The 16640-nt window shown below is 42.3% G+C and overlaps 1 protein-coding gene across 6 annotated transcripts in view; it reads right to left on the bottom strand.

The window, feature by feature from the left end:
- The window catches only part of LOC124414506 (rho guanine nucleotide exchange factor 10-like protein), a 46281-nt gene extending 30699 nt beyond the window's left edge, over positions 1-15582 (bottom strand). For 2 of the 6 annotated variants that reach the window (XM_046895454.1, XM_046895455.1), the window contains exons 1-7: positions 8681-8852; positions 6518-7060; positions 4986-5203; positions 4344-4900; positions 2999-3400; positions 2127-2427; positions 1716-2019 (exon numbers count right to left, since the gene is read on the bottom strand). In XM_046895454.1, coding sequence (XP_046751410.1) covers positions 1716-2019; positions 2127-2427; positions 2999-3400; positions 4344-4900; positions 4986-5203; positions 6518-7060; positions 8681-8833 — 2478 coding nt within the window. In that variant the 5' untranslated portion in view covers positions 8834-8852. Of the gene's footprint in view, positions 1-1715; positions 2020-2126; positions 2428-2998; positions 3401-4343; positions 4901-4985; positions 5204-6517; positions 7061-8680; positions 8853-15545 lie in introns of those variants that run through there. The other 4 variants (XM_046895456.1, XM_046895458.1, XM_046895453.1 and 1 more) reach the window with 3 other exon arrangements.
- Between the last annotated feature and the right edge of the window lie 1058 nt (positions 15583-16640).

The following is a 16640-nucleotide window of genomic DNA, read 5'->3' as shown; positions in this document are numbered from 1 at the left end:
GCGGGGGGCGGTAAAAGAGAAGGAGGGAGGCGGAGGAAGCGACGAGACAGTTGGCGACCGAGTGAAATCGTCGCTTTGGGTCGTGGTTCGGTTTTCTGGTGCTTTAGAAAACGGCGAGACGCAGATGCGCTGTCTTCAGGTATAAAGTACGTGTATCTTTGGCCCGGAATATCATCTTCTGCAGCACCGGGACCAAGAGCTCGATTCGCCCCCGCGTCTGCATGCCCACCACCGGCTCTTGGGTCCTGATTCCGAATTTGAAATGTTTCAAATTTTTTGACGGCGAAGCTTGAAAAACAGAAATCAGACTTTGACGAAACATCGAAGTAGAGGATGGTCCGAAATCCGATGCTTAAGTTTCTCTTTTTCAAGTTTCGCTCTCGGATCTTTTCAAATCGGAACTTCAACCCTGACTCAGAGACCCGAACGATCCCTCCGTCGACGAACTCCAGGGACCGACCAAACGGCATTCGACGTCGAGATATCGTCGAATATTATTAGATTATGCCCTGCCACGTTGTGTCTCGTGGCTTGCGCACGAATCTCGACCAAGGAGGATGATCGTCGGCTCGTTTTTCTCTCGGATCCGTCGAAATTACTTTCGAATCTCGTTTTTTTAACCCAAATTTTCGATATCCTGAATGGTCGGTCGCGATCAGTGATCTCGAACACTTTGCGCAAGGTAGATAAATTGTGTAACGCGTATACCTTGGATACCATCTTGGGTTTTAACCACTGCTCGAGTACTTATACAAAGTTCGTTAGAATCGCGGTAAACATTTGCAGATAGCGCAAATTATAATATTGACGAATAAGCAGTAGGAGGAAGAAGAAGAAAGAACTCGCGAAGAACCGATTTTTCAACCAAAAGTAATTTAAACTCGCTCTCAATTGGTTTCTGTTTATCCACGTGTATTCCCTCCCCCCTCTTCGCTCGTTTTTTCTTTTTCTTCGACTTCTCTTCAGCTTTGGGATTACAAATAACACCGAGCACTTTGGCTCCCCTGCAAGCTGCGCTGCAGCGATACATTTAATATCTGCAGAGTCGTTCGACCCAATTTGGTCTAACGCGTATTGCGCAGCTATGCGTCGGTTTGAAACGACGCAACAGACGCGTGGAGATGCGCCCTTATCGATTTGTCGCAGCGCGGTACAAGACCGATGAAGCTAGTTTAAACGACGTGACCACCATCTGCGCAATTCGATCGTGGAACATAGACGAAGTTGATTTCGTTTCCAGTTAGGTAACCAGTTGCAAAATATAAATGAAAGAGAAGAGAATAATCTCGCTAAAATCATGAGAACAAGAAACCCTCAGAGGTTCTCCTCGATGCTGAAATCTATCGAGACAACCGAATTATTCACTCGATTCGAATAACGCGAGTTCGTTACGATCAAGCCATCGAATAAAGTCGCTCCACATCAGCTAGAATCCCAATAAACATTTCCCAAGGTCCGTAGACAGAAAAGTGGAAAAGGGAAGGTCTTTGCATGAGGAATTTTCCGTAGGAACAAAAATGGCGATTGCCATTGTCAGACTGTAGTATAAAACCCAAATACTGTATACAAATTAGAACAAAAATGGCGACCAAGCAAAGACTTCCCTTGTCGACTCGTCTGTCTACGGACCTTGAAATTCCCTGACGTAGATACGCCTAGAGGTCAGCCTCCACACGCACACAGTATCCGCAAATCAAATCAACCAGTAGACTCACATTTCGATGAGTCGTCGGTGCGCGAGCAACCCGTTCAGACGAGCCCCTCAGCAGCTCGGCGAGCAATTCAGGACTGGGTCCAGGAAGTCCTTCGAGTTTGCTGGGGCTAGACGTGGTCCTGTGATGACATGGAGTCGGAGGTTCCGAGCCGCTGTTGGTGCCGGCGCTGTAGGAGAGGTTGGCCGACACCTTGCGCCTGGGTCTGAGGCCCCCGTCCATCAGGCCGATGTCCGGGGTCCTAGGCTTCGCCATTTCGGCCTCGAGCATCTGCCCGTAAGGTCCGCGCAGCGGTCGCTTGCTGTATCTGGGTAAAAAAAAGATAAAACATGTGGAACTCATGACTCGAGGACCTCAGGGCTTTGGATGGTGCCTTTCTTCTTTCTTCTTTTTTTCTTAAGGAGAATCCCTTACCTCCGTGGCGTTTGGCCTTCGCAGTCCGAAAGGTCGCTTGGCGTCGCCGGGACGTCGTCGCGTTCCTCGCTGCTCTGGGCAGCGAGTTTGTTCCTGTCCGCATCCGAGGGTTCCGGCCACTGCGTTATGTAGACCCCTTTTCGTCGCTTGCTCGTGTCGCCTCGGTACCGTCGAGGCTTTCCCGGCGATGAAGCCTCCGAGGGCGTTTCCGACGGTGCCTCACTGCCCTCACTGGCCTGACTCAACCGTGGCTCCTCTGGCGGTGGCGTCACTATAACTTCGTGCGGCTCGATCTTCGAGTCTGGGAAAAGGAGCGCGGATCGATAATTGTTAAAACTGGGGCCCCTTACTTCGCGGATTCGATTTTACGTGATTTTGTTTTTACATTATTAATTTATTTGTTTGTTTTATTTTTTTTTTCTTCTTCTTCCTTCGATTATGAAATAAATTTTAACACCTACTAACGAATTTTTTATGATTCGGTTTCTACGCCAATGAAATACTAAAAAGGGTCCCTGAACAATAGTTCCTTGAATTCAAAAGTAGATATATTATACTTTATTCGATCGAGTACGATGAATTCTAGATAAAAAATGAAAAAAAAAAAAAAAACGTTCCGGTGAAATTTCATCGAAATTCTCGCCAAATTTCTAAGATTTATAGTGAAATACCAGAACAGTGAGTCAGATTATGAAGCAACATAAATTCTACGCGAATACCAGCCAACTTGAAACCGTAAATCCCCTTCGAATATCTGAGAACCTCTAGCAAATCTTGAAGCAGAAAATTTCACACCCGATTCCAAGACGATTGTTCACGATAAAAAAAAAAGAACACAGAAAGAAAATTTCACAAACTCGGAAGGAACTCACCTCTGTGAACGACCTCCTCGACGGCTGTTTCAAGGACGTCGGAATTGTCGGGAAGACACTCAAGGGCGGGTAGATCAGGCTGAACGAGGTCAACCCGGGGCTCGTGGCTCTCGGGAACGGGGGGTTCGGGGCTGGTCAGGGCACTGGAGGTGGCGAGGCTGTCGGAGCCGTCACTCCTGGGCCTGACCTCCTCCTGACCCTGGTTCCCGAGGCCTTCGGCACTTCCTACAGCGCTATCGACGCTCGTGGTGCTGGCCCTGGGGCTTTGCCGACTTGGACTGTGCGACGGAGAGGCGGGGGTGGGACTCGCCTCCCCTCGACGCCTCGGCAGGGTGCTCGCCCTGACATCGCGGCCTTCGTCCCGCTCGAATTTCGAATGCGGCTGAACCCTGAGTCGGCTACCTGCGCAGTGACGAAATGAGGGGTCGTTAGAGGTTGGAAAAGGGGCTGGGATGGCATACCATCACTCGTTAATCAAGTATTGACAAAATATAGGTTCCTTTGACTCATAGAAAAGCAATTTGGCTTGTTTAGAGGGAGGAAGTTTATTTCGGTTCTTCAATTGTTGTTTGCTTGTTTCAATTGACGGGGTAGTACGAGTAAATGGGTGACAAAGCGGATGAATTTCGAGGGTCCATATCCTGACAACCAATTATCCAATTCGAGAGAGGTTTGCTTTATTTGACATTAAGTAGTTTGCAATTCATTTACCGTTTTTTCATAAGAATCGACTGAAAGGAGTTATGGATATTGATGGATTTTGACGCGATGTGTCAAGAGTGGATGAACCGCAAATGGGAAGTTATTAATCGGTTCAGGGCTTTTGCGGTGTTATGTGCATTTCCGGATGTTGTGGTTATTAATGCCCATAACTTCAATAACACTGCCCCCGATAAATTGATTCTTACAAAATTAAAAAATCACATTACAGAAGTCAAATCGAATAAAGCAACCGATTGTCAAAATGTATAAATTTCCAAATCCCACCGACATTTTCAGTCGTTTCTCAAACGTTTCCTTCGCCTCTTTTCACCGCCATATTCAATATATCCTCGCTTCGAGTGGGGGTCAAAACTTGAAAGGATCAATATTTGGAATGGCTGATGTATCGAAGTTTCAGACACGCGAAAATGCAATATAACAAAAGATGAATTGTTCGAAATCTTGATTTTTTTAAGTATCACTGATTAGCGGTCATTTACAATCAGTAACGTCTTTCGTTGATGTACTCTCGCATGTTTGAAATTTCGATACCTCAGCCACTCAAAATTTAGAAAAATTTTCAAAAATCGACCCTCCAACCTTTCACCCCCACTCAGTGCGGAGAGTCTCCACCCCGACTTACCGTGGTTGAAGTCGACCTGGCCGAAGGACGCGCTTCTATAGGGGGCGCCGCTCCTGTGAAACGAGAGAAGCGGGCCCCTCGGCTCGAGGCGAGTGACGGCGTCTCGGGCCTCCGGGTCCGATCCGCGAGCCGAAGCGGCGTTCGGCGGGGCCTCACAGAGCTCGGCGAGGCTTCGGGCACTGTCCACAACAGAATCACTGTACTGGCGCAAGTGTCTCGCGTCACTGTTACCACCCTCACTTGAAAGCACCCTCCCGTCATCGACGGCACTGTCAATCCTCTCCTCGTGTCGTAGGGGTGGTTTTCCCTTCCCCTGTTTCCGTCTGACGGAACCGGCACCGTTACTCGTCTCGTTACCGTTGCCGTTGCCGTTGCTCTGAAGAACCGGGTCTCCAGCTGCACTAACACACTCTTCACTGACACTCTCACTCCTAGGTAAGGTCCTAGACTGATTTCCTGACGACGATGAGGAGTTGTTGCTGCCGCTCCCCTCGCTGTACGTGTAACTCCTCAGGCCCACCGGACGCTCCTCGAAACTTCCGCAATTCTGGGTCTGCGGATTCTGCAATTTCGTCGAAAGTGTTAAGAAAGAAAATGGAAAGAAAACACCCCCAAGGTCATCGCATCGACCCAAAACTCACCTGCTGATGGCCTCCAATCGGCGGCGGCGAAGAGGCGTGCAACCTCGACGGCCTTCGGGGTGGTGGTACCGGCGCTGGGACCTTCAGCTTTTCGGTCAGCTCTCGGAGACGCTCGGCCTTGTCGCTGCGGGGGCTGGAAGAGGACTTCTTGCCGCTCCCCCCTCCGCCCCCACTCCAACGGAATCTGTGCAAACGGTCCACTGCTGTCACAGCTGGCTCCTGTCGGCGAAGAGAGTAACGAACTGTATTTTTTCTCACCGTGGCAAACGAGCTCGGTGGCCTTTCGATTGTTAGTTTTAACTGGTGATTGGGCTTTCCAAGGTATTTCAGACTTTTCTTTTTCTTTTGATCCCCTACTCCGATTCTTTTCCCCCTCGGGTAAAGATATCCTTTGATTTGGACAGAAAATAGCGTCAAGGTAAATATTTCAACAACGACGAGGCAACCTTGTGGCCATGAATGTGAAGCACGGTAATTGGTAAAAGAAATGAAGTAAAAATTTGTCACCGTTGAAGAAAAGAAAAAAATAAATAAATAAACAAATAAATAACAGGGTGCAAAAACCTTGGAGACAGTTCAATTGGACTCGAAATGAACGGATTCAAAAAGTAAAATGGTGACTCCGCACCTGCGGCCAATAATTCGTGGAAATGAGTTTTGAAACGAGTTTTCACGCGGATAAAATGCGACGGCAGCGGTTTGAACTGAGTGTGCAGCACCGTTATTCTGGAGTTTCGTAAACAGGCGTTAAACAGTTGTGCAAATCCAGAGGCCCGAGGTCTTTGGCAAGTCGCAGAGCGGTAATCGGGCTGCTGCTTTTCGCGAATTTTTATCCCACCGTTACTGCTCCGATTCTTCCCCACCCTCGTGACTTACGACGTATCATAAGGTGCGGAAAATTGCCGCATCCTCGAATTGGGTATATCGGAACGAATAATCCCACCGTTCGTTGCGTTACACAATTTCTTGGCAATCTCAGGCACCCTGTCCAAGCAGAAGACAAAACTCGACGTCATACGTTACACCAAAATCGAAGAGCGATAGTTATGCCAGAGCAATTATTTCCTCGGTTAAGAATCGTCGTCGTCGCCTCACGCCGAGCCGCGTCGCGTCTCTTACGTCATTGTGCGAATCGTTATCCAAGAAATTTCTGAACTTGAGGCTATAAATATTGCACCAACTCCACACCTATACACCCGTGGTCTCAGACTCCCAAGTATATGCCACAACACCAGCTGCGTATTTATCATCATCCTTACGAGCAGGTACCCACATCGTTTCGTCGTTACTTACACCCCGATTTATCAGCTGACCGAAAACGCACTCCACGGTGATGCGACGTTTATTCAACAATCCGCCAAAAGTCACGCACCTCGATGTGCAATGTATCGATATTGGTTAAGACATAGATGCAAAAGAAAGAGAAAGGAACGGTACACCGTTGACGATGGAACTTCTTTCCGAAGGATCGGCGAGGGAGGAAGGAGGAGGGAGGCTCACTCGGAGGGTGGACGAAAAGAGGTCTCTACCAACCTGTAACTTGAGGGTTTGGTGTTTGGTCCACTGGGCAAGCTGTCGTGGCACCGACACTGAGTGGACCACTGAGGCTGGGAGTGAGGTCGCGGCCGATCCGTGGCTGGCTGGCTGAAAACCGCCTCCTTGTTTATTATTAGCCGCCAAGTTTGGCGGCAGTTGTCCCGCCGTTGCCGGTGGCTCCGCTTGTCGCTGCGACGTCGGCGGCCCGTTACTAATTCCGCTGTTACCGCCCCCGACGCCCCCGACGCCCCCGACGCCCCCGACGCCGAGCGTCGCCCCCGTCGACGAGGAAGAGACGCGGGGAAGCGGCAGCCGGGAACGGGGCCCGATGCAGCAGCAATCGGCGACGCTGCTCGCCAGGTCCAAACCCGGCTTGTTGTCACCACCAACGCCGCCAGCCGGCTTGTCTGTCAAACGCTCCCGGGAATTCGAATCTCCCGCCGTTTCTCGCGAGTTTCGTTTCTTCCGACGATCCTGCGACGAATCTTGATCCCGACCACTCGACGCTGGGATGCTCTCCTGTCGGCAGGGTTTCGTCACCTTAGGGGTCCGCAGGGACCCGTTTTCACCATGTAGTAATAAATATGTGTGCGTGTGGTTGGTGTTTTGTTTTATTTTTTTCATCGTTTTTTTTTTTTTTTTTTCTTTTTTTTAACACTTTTTCGAACTCGCTTATCATGCTCAATTTTTTTTCGTCTATACGAACTTTGTTATTCGACAATGAATGATATGATTATTTTTGAGTTGTCGAATTTCGACGTGGAAATTTTTTTTTGTTTTTTATTTATTTTTACTCTCTTTTTATCGAATTTTCGTGCAAACAGATTTTTAATTGCTGGGGTAAATTTTATCGTGCAATAGTGCTTTGTCTATCTCTGTCTTCTTTGGATACTTGAACCATTGTTCACTCGGGAAAAACAATTTCCTTATCGTTTCACTTCATTAAGAAACTGTTTTCAGATATTTGTTAATGATGAGTGATTAACGAGTGAATTATAGTTTTCCGGTAAAAGAACAGAGATGAAAATTCGTCACTCGGTTTTATAAAGAAGGATGATCAAAAAACTGGCAATACTTTATTGTACACATATATATTAGGGAGGTCGTTTTTTTGAATTTTTCGGAATTTTGACTTGCCTGACCCCCAGATCAAGAGATTAAATAAAAATTTGATTCAAAACTCGGATCTCCATCACACTTAAATTTCCCATTCAAAATACACCTGTTTTTTTACAGTTTCAGTATTCATTTTGTCACAGGATCAATTATTTGTAAAAAAATTTAAGAAAAAATTTGTGGATTTCAGAAATCAGTGAGCATTGATTCTAGTATTCAATAAAAACGTCAACATCGTCTATAGAGTATTCTGTCAGCTGTACCCACTTAAAATTTTACTTATTTGTACACTTGACATAAGATGTTCTATTGCCGATGCTGATATTTTTGTTAAATAGTAGCATCAATGCCGATTAATTTCTTACACTTATAAATTATTTTTTTTCCAAATAGTAAGTATCACAATCAAGTGTATGTATGAAACTCTATAAAAAAAATCGACTCTTTTATTTTCAAAATTCAAGTCGAAGATACTGTTTCAAATGACAAAAAAAGTTACTGTCCAAGTTTCAGCTCTTAATGTTGATATTTGGAGGTGGATCACCGCGATTTTATATTTCACATCTGAATTTTTTTTCTTACACATTACTGAACTGATAACAGCAGAAAGTATTTTTGTATTGTGTAGATTCAACGCTCTACAACAAAGGTCTTTTATCATTTTATCATAAATCTACTTTTCCAAAAGTTATTTAAGGTCAAAAGGTATTCAAATATCTTAAACAAATAATAACTAATACATATACAATATTTAGGCTTTAGGATTAAAACAGAGACCTGTGCTTTTCGGTAGATTTCTTTTTATTTATTTTCGATCCAATCTCAAGGGCGGGGGGAGGGGGGAGTCAAATTTCGAAAAAGTCCCTAATGAGGACCACCCTAAGATAACGTATATATATGTATATATCCTTGTAAAATTATAATTAATTTTCGGGAAAAGAATTAATTACCGTTCATGCTTCCTTAAAAAATTGAAAAAAGAAAAAGAAGTAAAAAACGAAACCAAAACAACACACAACGACACACAGCGAGATAGAGGCTCACCTGGGACAGTCTGAGGCCGTATCTCGTGCCACCGAGGACAACGTAGCCTCCTCCAGCTCCTCCCGTCATTGCTCTGGCAGCCCCTCCGAGCCATCCTCCGAATCCGCCACCACTGCTCGCCCTCTCGCCTCCTTCCCCGGCGCCGCGGGGCATTCTTCATCCTTCCCTCACCCTGCGAAATTAAAATTAACAAGATATGCACCGAGTCCGAAAACAGATTCCTTCATGACCCGGGTAAAGTCGAGAAAGAGAAAATCGAGGGAACGTAAAATTTTGTACAATGCGAGCATGTTTTGCGTGTGTTTTTTTTTCGTTTGTGTCTTTTCCGTGCACAAATTACCCGTTTCTATAACCCTAGAGCGAATCTGCGAATCTGCGAACGCGCATGCGCGCGGTACGGAAAAGACCACTTTTCTGTACTCCGCGCATGCGCAGTCACGACCGAATCTGATATTGCGCGACCCTAACCTCAATTTCGTTCTTCGTGAAAAAACGCGTAACGTACTTTTGTTGTATAAAGAATTGTGTGTGCAACGAAGAGGCAGCTTTCTTCTCGCTTAACCTATTTGCAGTATTCGTTTTGGGATATTCCGGAAAGACCGAATTTACCACTTTGTTATTCACATAATATTCTATTTCACGATCGCTTATAAAAATTGTCTTGATCATGACGTTTCGATTCTACACTCTTTATTCTCCACGTCATTTTATCGATTCGCAACGCATCCGTGTCACGAAAACCGTTTTGCACCGTTAACTTCCGGTCCGCTTCGCCAGAGGGCAAAGAACTTCCGCACGCACCGATTGCACAGGCGTTCAAATTGAAACCAGCTAGCACGTGTCTCATTGGAAAAATCCAATACAAACCAGTTTGAATTTTTTTTTTTTTTTACGTTTCTTTTCTTTTCTTTCAAAAGTCAATTTTCATTCACCAACTAATAGAGGAAATATCTTCGAAGCTGTTAAAAAAAAATATGAAGTATTCGAAAGAAGCCTGTGAGTTTTTATTTCTTATTTTTAGCGGAAATCTTTTTTTCTTTTTTTTTTTCTTTTTTCTTTACTCAGATTTTTATCATTCGTATAAAAACAAAAATATTCTCGAACGAAATCAAACGGTGAATATGAAAAAAAAAATATATATTCTTCGTAAAGCATGCGTGTAAAAGTATCGAAAATGGAATCGCTCACTTTTGAAACGAAATGAACAATTAATAAATAATTACACTCTAGATAAATTTATACATCGAAATTAAAAAGCCAGCCCCATATAATCCCTGGATTATCAATTCACATATGTACAGTGATACCATTGAAACCCATGTCGGTGTCGAATTTATAATACACACATATTACGATTCGTCCAGATAAATAAATAAACGAACTCGCGCGTCACTCTGACATTTATTTGGAGCAGAGATATACATGTATATATACATGTATGCTGTAAAAATTTTGACACAAGCGAACTGCATTGCGACGTAGTTGTGTTGTGCTTGACCTTGCATAAAACAGGAGGAAATTTACTGTCATCGTAAAATGGAGGAATTCGCTTTGAAGCGAACGGATGTATAATATCTGCACTGATCATTATTCATTCGGGAGAAATTTCGTTCCCCCGTTGCAATTCGGCGACTGCAGTTTTTGTGAAAAAAGGGAAGCGCAGCTTTTTCAGCTGCTCTGGATAATTTAAAAGTCGATGATTAATGGAGGAAACGGAATATTCCTGAATGCTAACATCTCGCCCATTGTTCAGATCCACTCGCAGCCCTGTTTTGCGGAAGTTAGGAAGAGTCGAGTCGTACGATGCGATATTACGGAGATTACGACACGCGTGTTTTCTTTGTCGCAGAGCTGCTGCAGTGCCAATGCGAAACTTATCTACGAGGGATTCTTATCTCTTCCACGAAGACTCGGAGACACTTTAAACCTTGAATGTCTGTGTTTGTGTGGATAAAATCGAATAGAAACACGAGTCTTAGACTGCAGTCCCGTTTGTCACGTTGAATTATTACCACGTGAGATTAATTAATTAATTAACTACTACTACTACTCTCTCTCTCTCTCTCTCTCTCTCTCTCTCTCTCTCTCTCTCTCTCTCTCTCTCTAGGCGAAAGAAAACTAGGCCACAATTCCACCGCGTGTCGTAACAAACCGATGAAGAATTATTATCGTATAGCGTGTAAAAAATTTGCCAATGAGAACTGGATTGCAGATTTTTTTTTTTAAATTTTACTTCGAAAAGAAATAAAACATTTTTATCAAGCATTATTTAAGATCGTTGAATGTAGAAGAGAAAAATAAATTGTTCAAGTAACGGTATTTTGAAAATGGTTGAATCAAAGTGAAATATGGAGGTTGAAAAAAATTGCCATTTCTTCCTGTTTTAATAATATTGTAATTGAAACTGGTTTTGCATCTTTCGAAATACCAGATTTTGAAATATTGCTGCAGTCTTTGTTCTGTTTCAGCTGCCTTCAATTTAAATTCACGCGTCAGAGTAACCTGCATATTTTCACAAGCATAATTCACAGGTGAGGGGTAAAAAAATATTAATTATGTACATAAATTCCGAACAAAGACCTGCGAAATTAACGGCATTTGGTGGGATGACTAATAAATTTTAATCACACCCGCATTCTTGGGCCAAAAATAGGCGTGTGTATGCATATTGCGAATTCCTCGCAATCCATATGTACCTGTACAATGTACACTCGAGACAGACGTTTTTGCTTTTTTAGCCACATCATTTCGTCGACACAATTTTTTTAAAACGTTTTTGCAAATGCCCGCGCTATTAGTCAAATAATTTGCTCCAAAATTGCTAATAATTTTAATTACATAACGGATACGATCTTGATTTATAAAATGTAAACAGCAAAATGATGTTGTAGAATAACGAAGCAGCCTCTTGTAGACTGAAATTATGCATTCATTTATACAGTTTACTAAATCTGTTCATTGAAGAAAGTATGAAATTTGTCCAACGATTTCAGCCACTAAGTGACGACCGTAATAAAATATAAATTACGGATTGAATTTGAAAAATATTTTTTTCTAATTGGAAGCGATAAAAAGACTTTTTGTGAATTATACTGTTATCGAATTTTTTAGAAAGCTTTGAAGCCCGAAAAGATTTTACTTCAGAATCGGTTTGTAAACGTTTTTTCCAATCAATTGGGATCTGTTAGGAAAATCTCAAAAAGGGTTGAAGACCAAAATCTCGAAAGACGAAAAAGTCGACTGGCTGAAGAAATTTTCGAGATACGAGTTTCAAAGTAACGAATGATCAGTGCACCGAAATTGGGATTTTCGATAAGTCACACAGCAGAATAACTATCCCGAAAGTTCATTTAACCGAACGCTCTTTTATCCGAAAAAGTATTTTCAGAACAGTCCACATTCCGAATAAACAAAGCACAGAGAGTAAAAGTACAGAAAAACGAAAGTGACGAAATTGAAAATTGTGAGCGACAGATACTTCGGATAGCCAAAAAAGTAGAAAAATTATTTATCAAAATTCAAAGTTCAAAAGGAGCAAAATCTCAATCCGCAAAATTCAGAAGGATCAGAACCCCAAAAGGACGAAATACCGAATCCCCTGAGTTGTAGAGAATAAAAAAATGTATTTCAGTGGGTTCCAGGATTTTAACCTTTTGAATCTTCGGTGAACCTTAATTAATGAATTCAGATTCGTAAATTTTCGAAAAAGGTGCGAGTCTGACATTTGAAAAGTGGACTCAATTCAATTTTGTGACCTTCGCCCTTACCCATTTTCAAAAAAAAAGAAAAATTCGCTACAAATTTATTTATACATTCTTTCAATCTAAAATTTAATTCTTCTACAAAACAATATTTCGTTTTCATAATCTATACACGTTATTTGACTATCAGGATCTCGCCCCGTCGAAAAAAAGGACGAGAAAATCGCGCGATCAACTGCACCTGAGGAAATACGACTAAAGATATCTTTTAAACTATCAATCGCAGCTATTCGAGTATATTATTGTTGCAATATTGCATTTATTTAAATATATTAAAACTATAATAATAACAACAATAATAATAATAATAACTCTTTCCAATTAATAAAGTACTCAAAAAAATCATTTTGCAATGTTTCAAAAATGATTTTCACTGCGAGGAGTTTTCAGTTCCGCAATCCCCGAGTGACGATATATACGCACCAAAATATAATTAGCGAAGATGCTGCACCGAGTGCCTCTTAATATTTCGCTGAAATCTACACGAGCAAATTCGGTATGCACGATTGTTTGTTCAAGCTCGTATTCTTAATTCCTTTTTTACATTATCTTTCTTCTTTTTGTGAAAAATTCTTTCCAACGCGATAAAAAAAAAAAACAAAAAAAAAAAAGTAACCAAGAAGAAGAAGAAGAAGTAGAAGAAGAAAGGAGGGGAGGTGGAGGCCGGCGCACTTTAGATGAATGGAAAATGCAAATTTTCGCGAAACTGGCGCGGGTGCGACTCGGGCGTTACAGTCTGGCTATAAATAAGCGGAGTTTTCCGTTGTAACGAGACTCAGATTCGTCGGGAATAAATCGACTTTCGCTAACGGCAAGAATCATTGGCCGAGGCGATTCGGGTGCTCTGAACTTCTCCATCCCGCGCACTCTTACTCACAGTCGTAAAGCATTCCTTAAGCTGCCTGCACACGCGCCGGCAGCATCGGGGATATCTCAACAATTTCACATTCCCACTTATTATACGATACATGGAAACCAGAATTAGCGACGATTCAGGGAGCCGAATTCCTTTCCTCTTAATTTTCTGCTTCTATACTGCCACAGGAAGAAAATAAAGCAGCAGATTTTACTCGACAAGGCTTTTTTCGTAGAATGCAGAATCGGTAATCAGTAAACATAGTGAAAATCACTGTGCGCAGAGTAAAATTTTCTAAATTTATAGTAAAAAATACAATTGACTTGAATATTTTTTAATAAAAACCCTCACGAGTCCCTCTTTTCCTACAATTCTTAGTAAAATCTGCTATTTCTCTTCTCTCCGTGTGAGAACTTCGTCCGAACCGCGATTAATGATTAATATTCGCCGCCATTTTGGCAAAAAAAAAAAAAAAAATATTACGAAAACGTGAAATTATTATTTCGTAACTATGATTTGAATACACGGTTAGAAAAAAAATGTCCCAGCGGGTTCAATAAAAGTTTTAAGTTGATTGAACCGTTTCTTAATAAATTACTAAGTAAACGAAAAGTACAATTCACAAATTAAATGTCGATATGACAACTTAAAATAAAACTTATGTTAACATTTTTTTTAATTTGTGTCATATATTCACTTTCAAACAGAAATGTAACAAATAACACAAATAGAAAGTGGACTTGCTGGGATATTGTGTTTAGTTAAATTTTTTTGGAATCGTAAGTAAATCAGATTCAATTAGAAAACTATTTGTTTGTGATTACAGACGTCGATGCTGTTCAATAAATGTTTTCAATGTCTGAATAAATTCTTTTTCAGGCCTTATTATGCCTCCATCGCAGCATCAAATTATCGGAATAGTTTTGAGAAAATAAAGTACCAGTGATTATGATGAGAAATAATAGTAACGCATACTAGATTTTTGTTTATATGTATGGGGTATTCCACGCCGACTCGACCAGTGTCAAACCCCGACCATCTCGAAATCATTTCATGTTTTTTTATAAAATTCTACTCGGCAAAAAACGTAACTTTTTTTTTATTAAACTGTTTACTTTTTATAAATATTTATAAAAAATTTTTTTCACGACACATTCTGCCATAATCTAAATTTTGTTGGGAGTAATTTTTCAACAACACGTCTTTTTTAGTCGTTTGAAAAATCAAAAACTCGATATTTTCAAAATTTCACTTCAGTCCCCCCTTAAAAATATGAAGAAAACAGCAACGGCGGGTATCGAACCAGACGCTTTTTTCATAAACAATATAAACCGACTCGGTTTGTGTATCGCAGTGTGACGTTATACACCGTGATTATATTATAAATATACGGGTGAGAAAGAGAGACCAGCTGGCTTCACGGAGATTCCAGTTTTCACAGCATTGACAAATTGTCAAAAAATAAGCGCCGCAGATCCGCGACGAAATCGAATTAATATTGTTTATTCCTTTCTTTTTTCTTCTCTCTCACTCTCTGTAAGAATTATTTTAACTTAAAATCAGTTTCATCCCAATATTATAAAGAATATTCGGATTTAAATTGAATTCCGGTTCGACTTATAATACTAATCATCCCTACAGCACAAAGAAAATTTTGGTTTTTGTTATAACAGTCTTCGCAAGATTTAAGCTGGAGCAAAAAATTCCCCTGGTCACAATTTTTCGTTGTCTTTCAACGGTGATATTCCTGACATCAGTCGTTCCTAAAATAGCTTCTTGTATCTACGTTTTGTTCAATACACTTTCAAAAGTGTGATAATATGATAGAGAAACAAAAAAAAAAAAAAAAACTAGCATCAATTACATTTTACATCGACATCCGGCAAACTCCTCAATAAACTCCGGGCTGCGGATTTCATCCTGACAATTCCGAATTGTTGTATATATATATATGTGTGTACAAGTATATACATCTTACGTACATTTAACAAGCACACTTAAATATACAGTGAAATTGCGGCAATTATTAACGATTTCTAAACAAGTGTATGTAAATATATATACATGTACATACCCATAACAACGTTTATAAACGCTTAACACATGTAAAATAATTGATCGATAATGATACGTTTGAAAATCGATACGAAAGACCTTCGACGGTTTATTTAATCACACGAAAGATCATTATAGAAAATAAAAAGAAATTTATTATGACAGCGAATTATTTAATCTCGATGATGAGTACCTTCTAATCATGTATCTCGTCCATCGTATGTATATATGTGTGTGTGTGTGTGTATATACGTTCTATAAGTATATACAATGCGTTTCGGTAGCTGTCGAACACTTCCGGTTTTCACTGCACTCAATAGCGTAACAATTTCCTCGTTTTTCGTTTCTCCTTTTTGTTATCACTTAAGACGAAGTTACAACGACACGTGCACAACCGAACAGAGTCGACGATATTACAATCGCACAGTCACTGGAACAGGATCGGCGGGTTCATTCCGACGAGGCCCAATCGAGGGTAGGGATAGAGGGAGGGAGGAGGAGGAGGAGGAGGGGACGGGACGGACGGGACTCAGTCTTGGGACCGATGGGGAAAAAGCGGACGTGTATGTGCCGTGGTGGAACTACAGCGGAAAATGGCAAGTGGTACAGCGTCCTGAGAGAGGCCGCGTGAATAACCTGCGGCAGAACCGCAAGAGACAACGATCAGGACCACGGAGAGGCGGTAGGCGCTCGTTAGTGCGAGATGAGATGAGATGAGTGGAGAGAGAGGAGAGGAGAGGAGAAGATGCGGGGCCTCCCGCTAAGCCGAGATTTTCTAAATAGCGCAGACTCAGCCGCGCAACCAGCGTCGAGGCACTCGGGGATGGCTCACGTGATATTTATACGATATGTGCTTCGGTGTTTCGGTCTTCGGCTCCGACAGCCTCACCCTCCTCCTCCTCCTCCTCCTCCTCCTCCTCTTCTTCTTCTTCTTCGTCTTCTTCTTCTGCGTCTACCGCACCTATGCCTCCCTCCTCCTCTCCTCCTCCTCCTCCTCCCCCTCCTCCTCCTCCTGCGGCTCTCGGATTTCCTCTCTCACAAGTCAAGTTCAAGACGCTCGGAAGATCGACGCCGAAATCGGCTCCCCCTAGTCCCCCCACCTCTTCCTCCTCGAGGATCATCGATGCATCTGTCACACGATATCGTCCAGCACTCTCGCGTATCACTCGCACCACTGCACTCTTACGTAGAGAATAATCCGATAGATGGTAACGGGATCGATTGGTCTTCCCGCCGGTTTCCGGTCCCAACGATAATCGTTCAACGGCTCAATCGGACTCTCGACCGG

Source organism: Diprion similis, chromosome 14, assembly GCF_021155765.1.
Source record: "Diprion similis isolate iyDipSimi1 chromosome 14, iyDipSimi1.1, whole genome shotgun sequence".
NCBI lineage: Eukaryota > Metazoa > Arthropoda > Insecta > Hymenoptera > Diprionidae > Diprion > Diprion similis.
The sequence above is the reverse complement of the archived record's forward strand: the minus strand, read 5'-3'. Positions and strand labels throughout refer to the sequence as shown.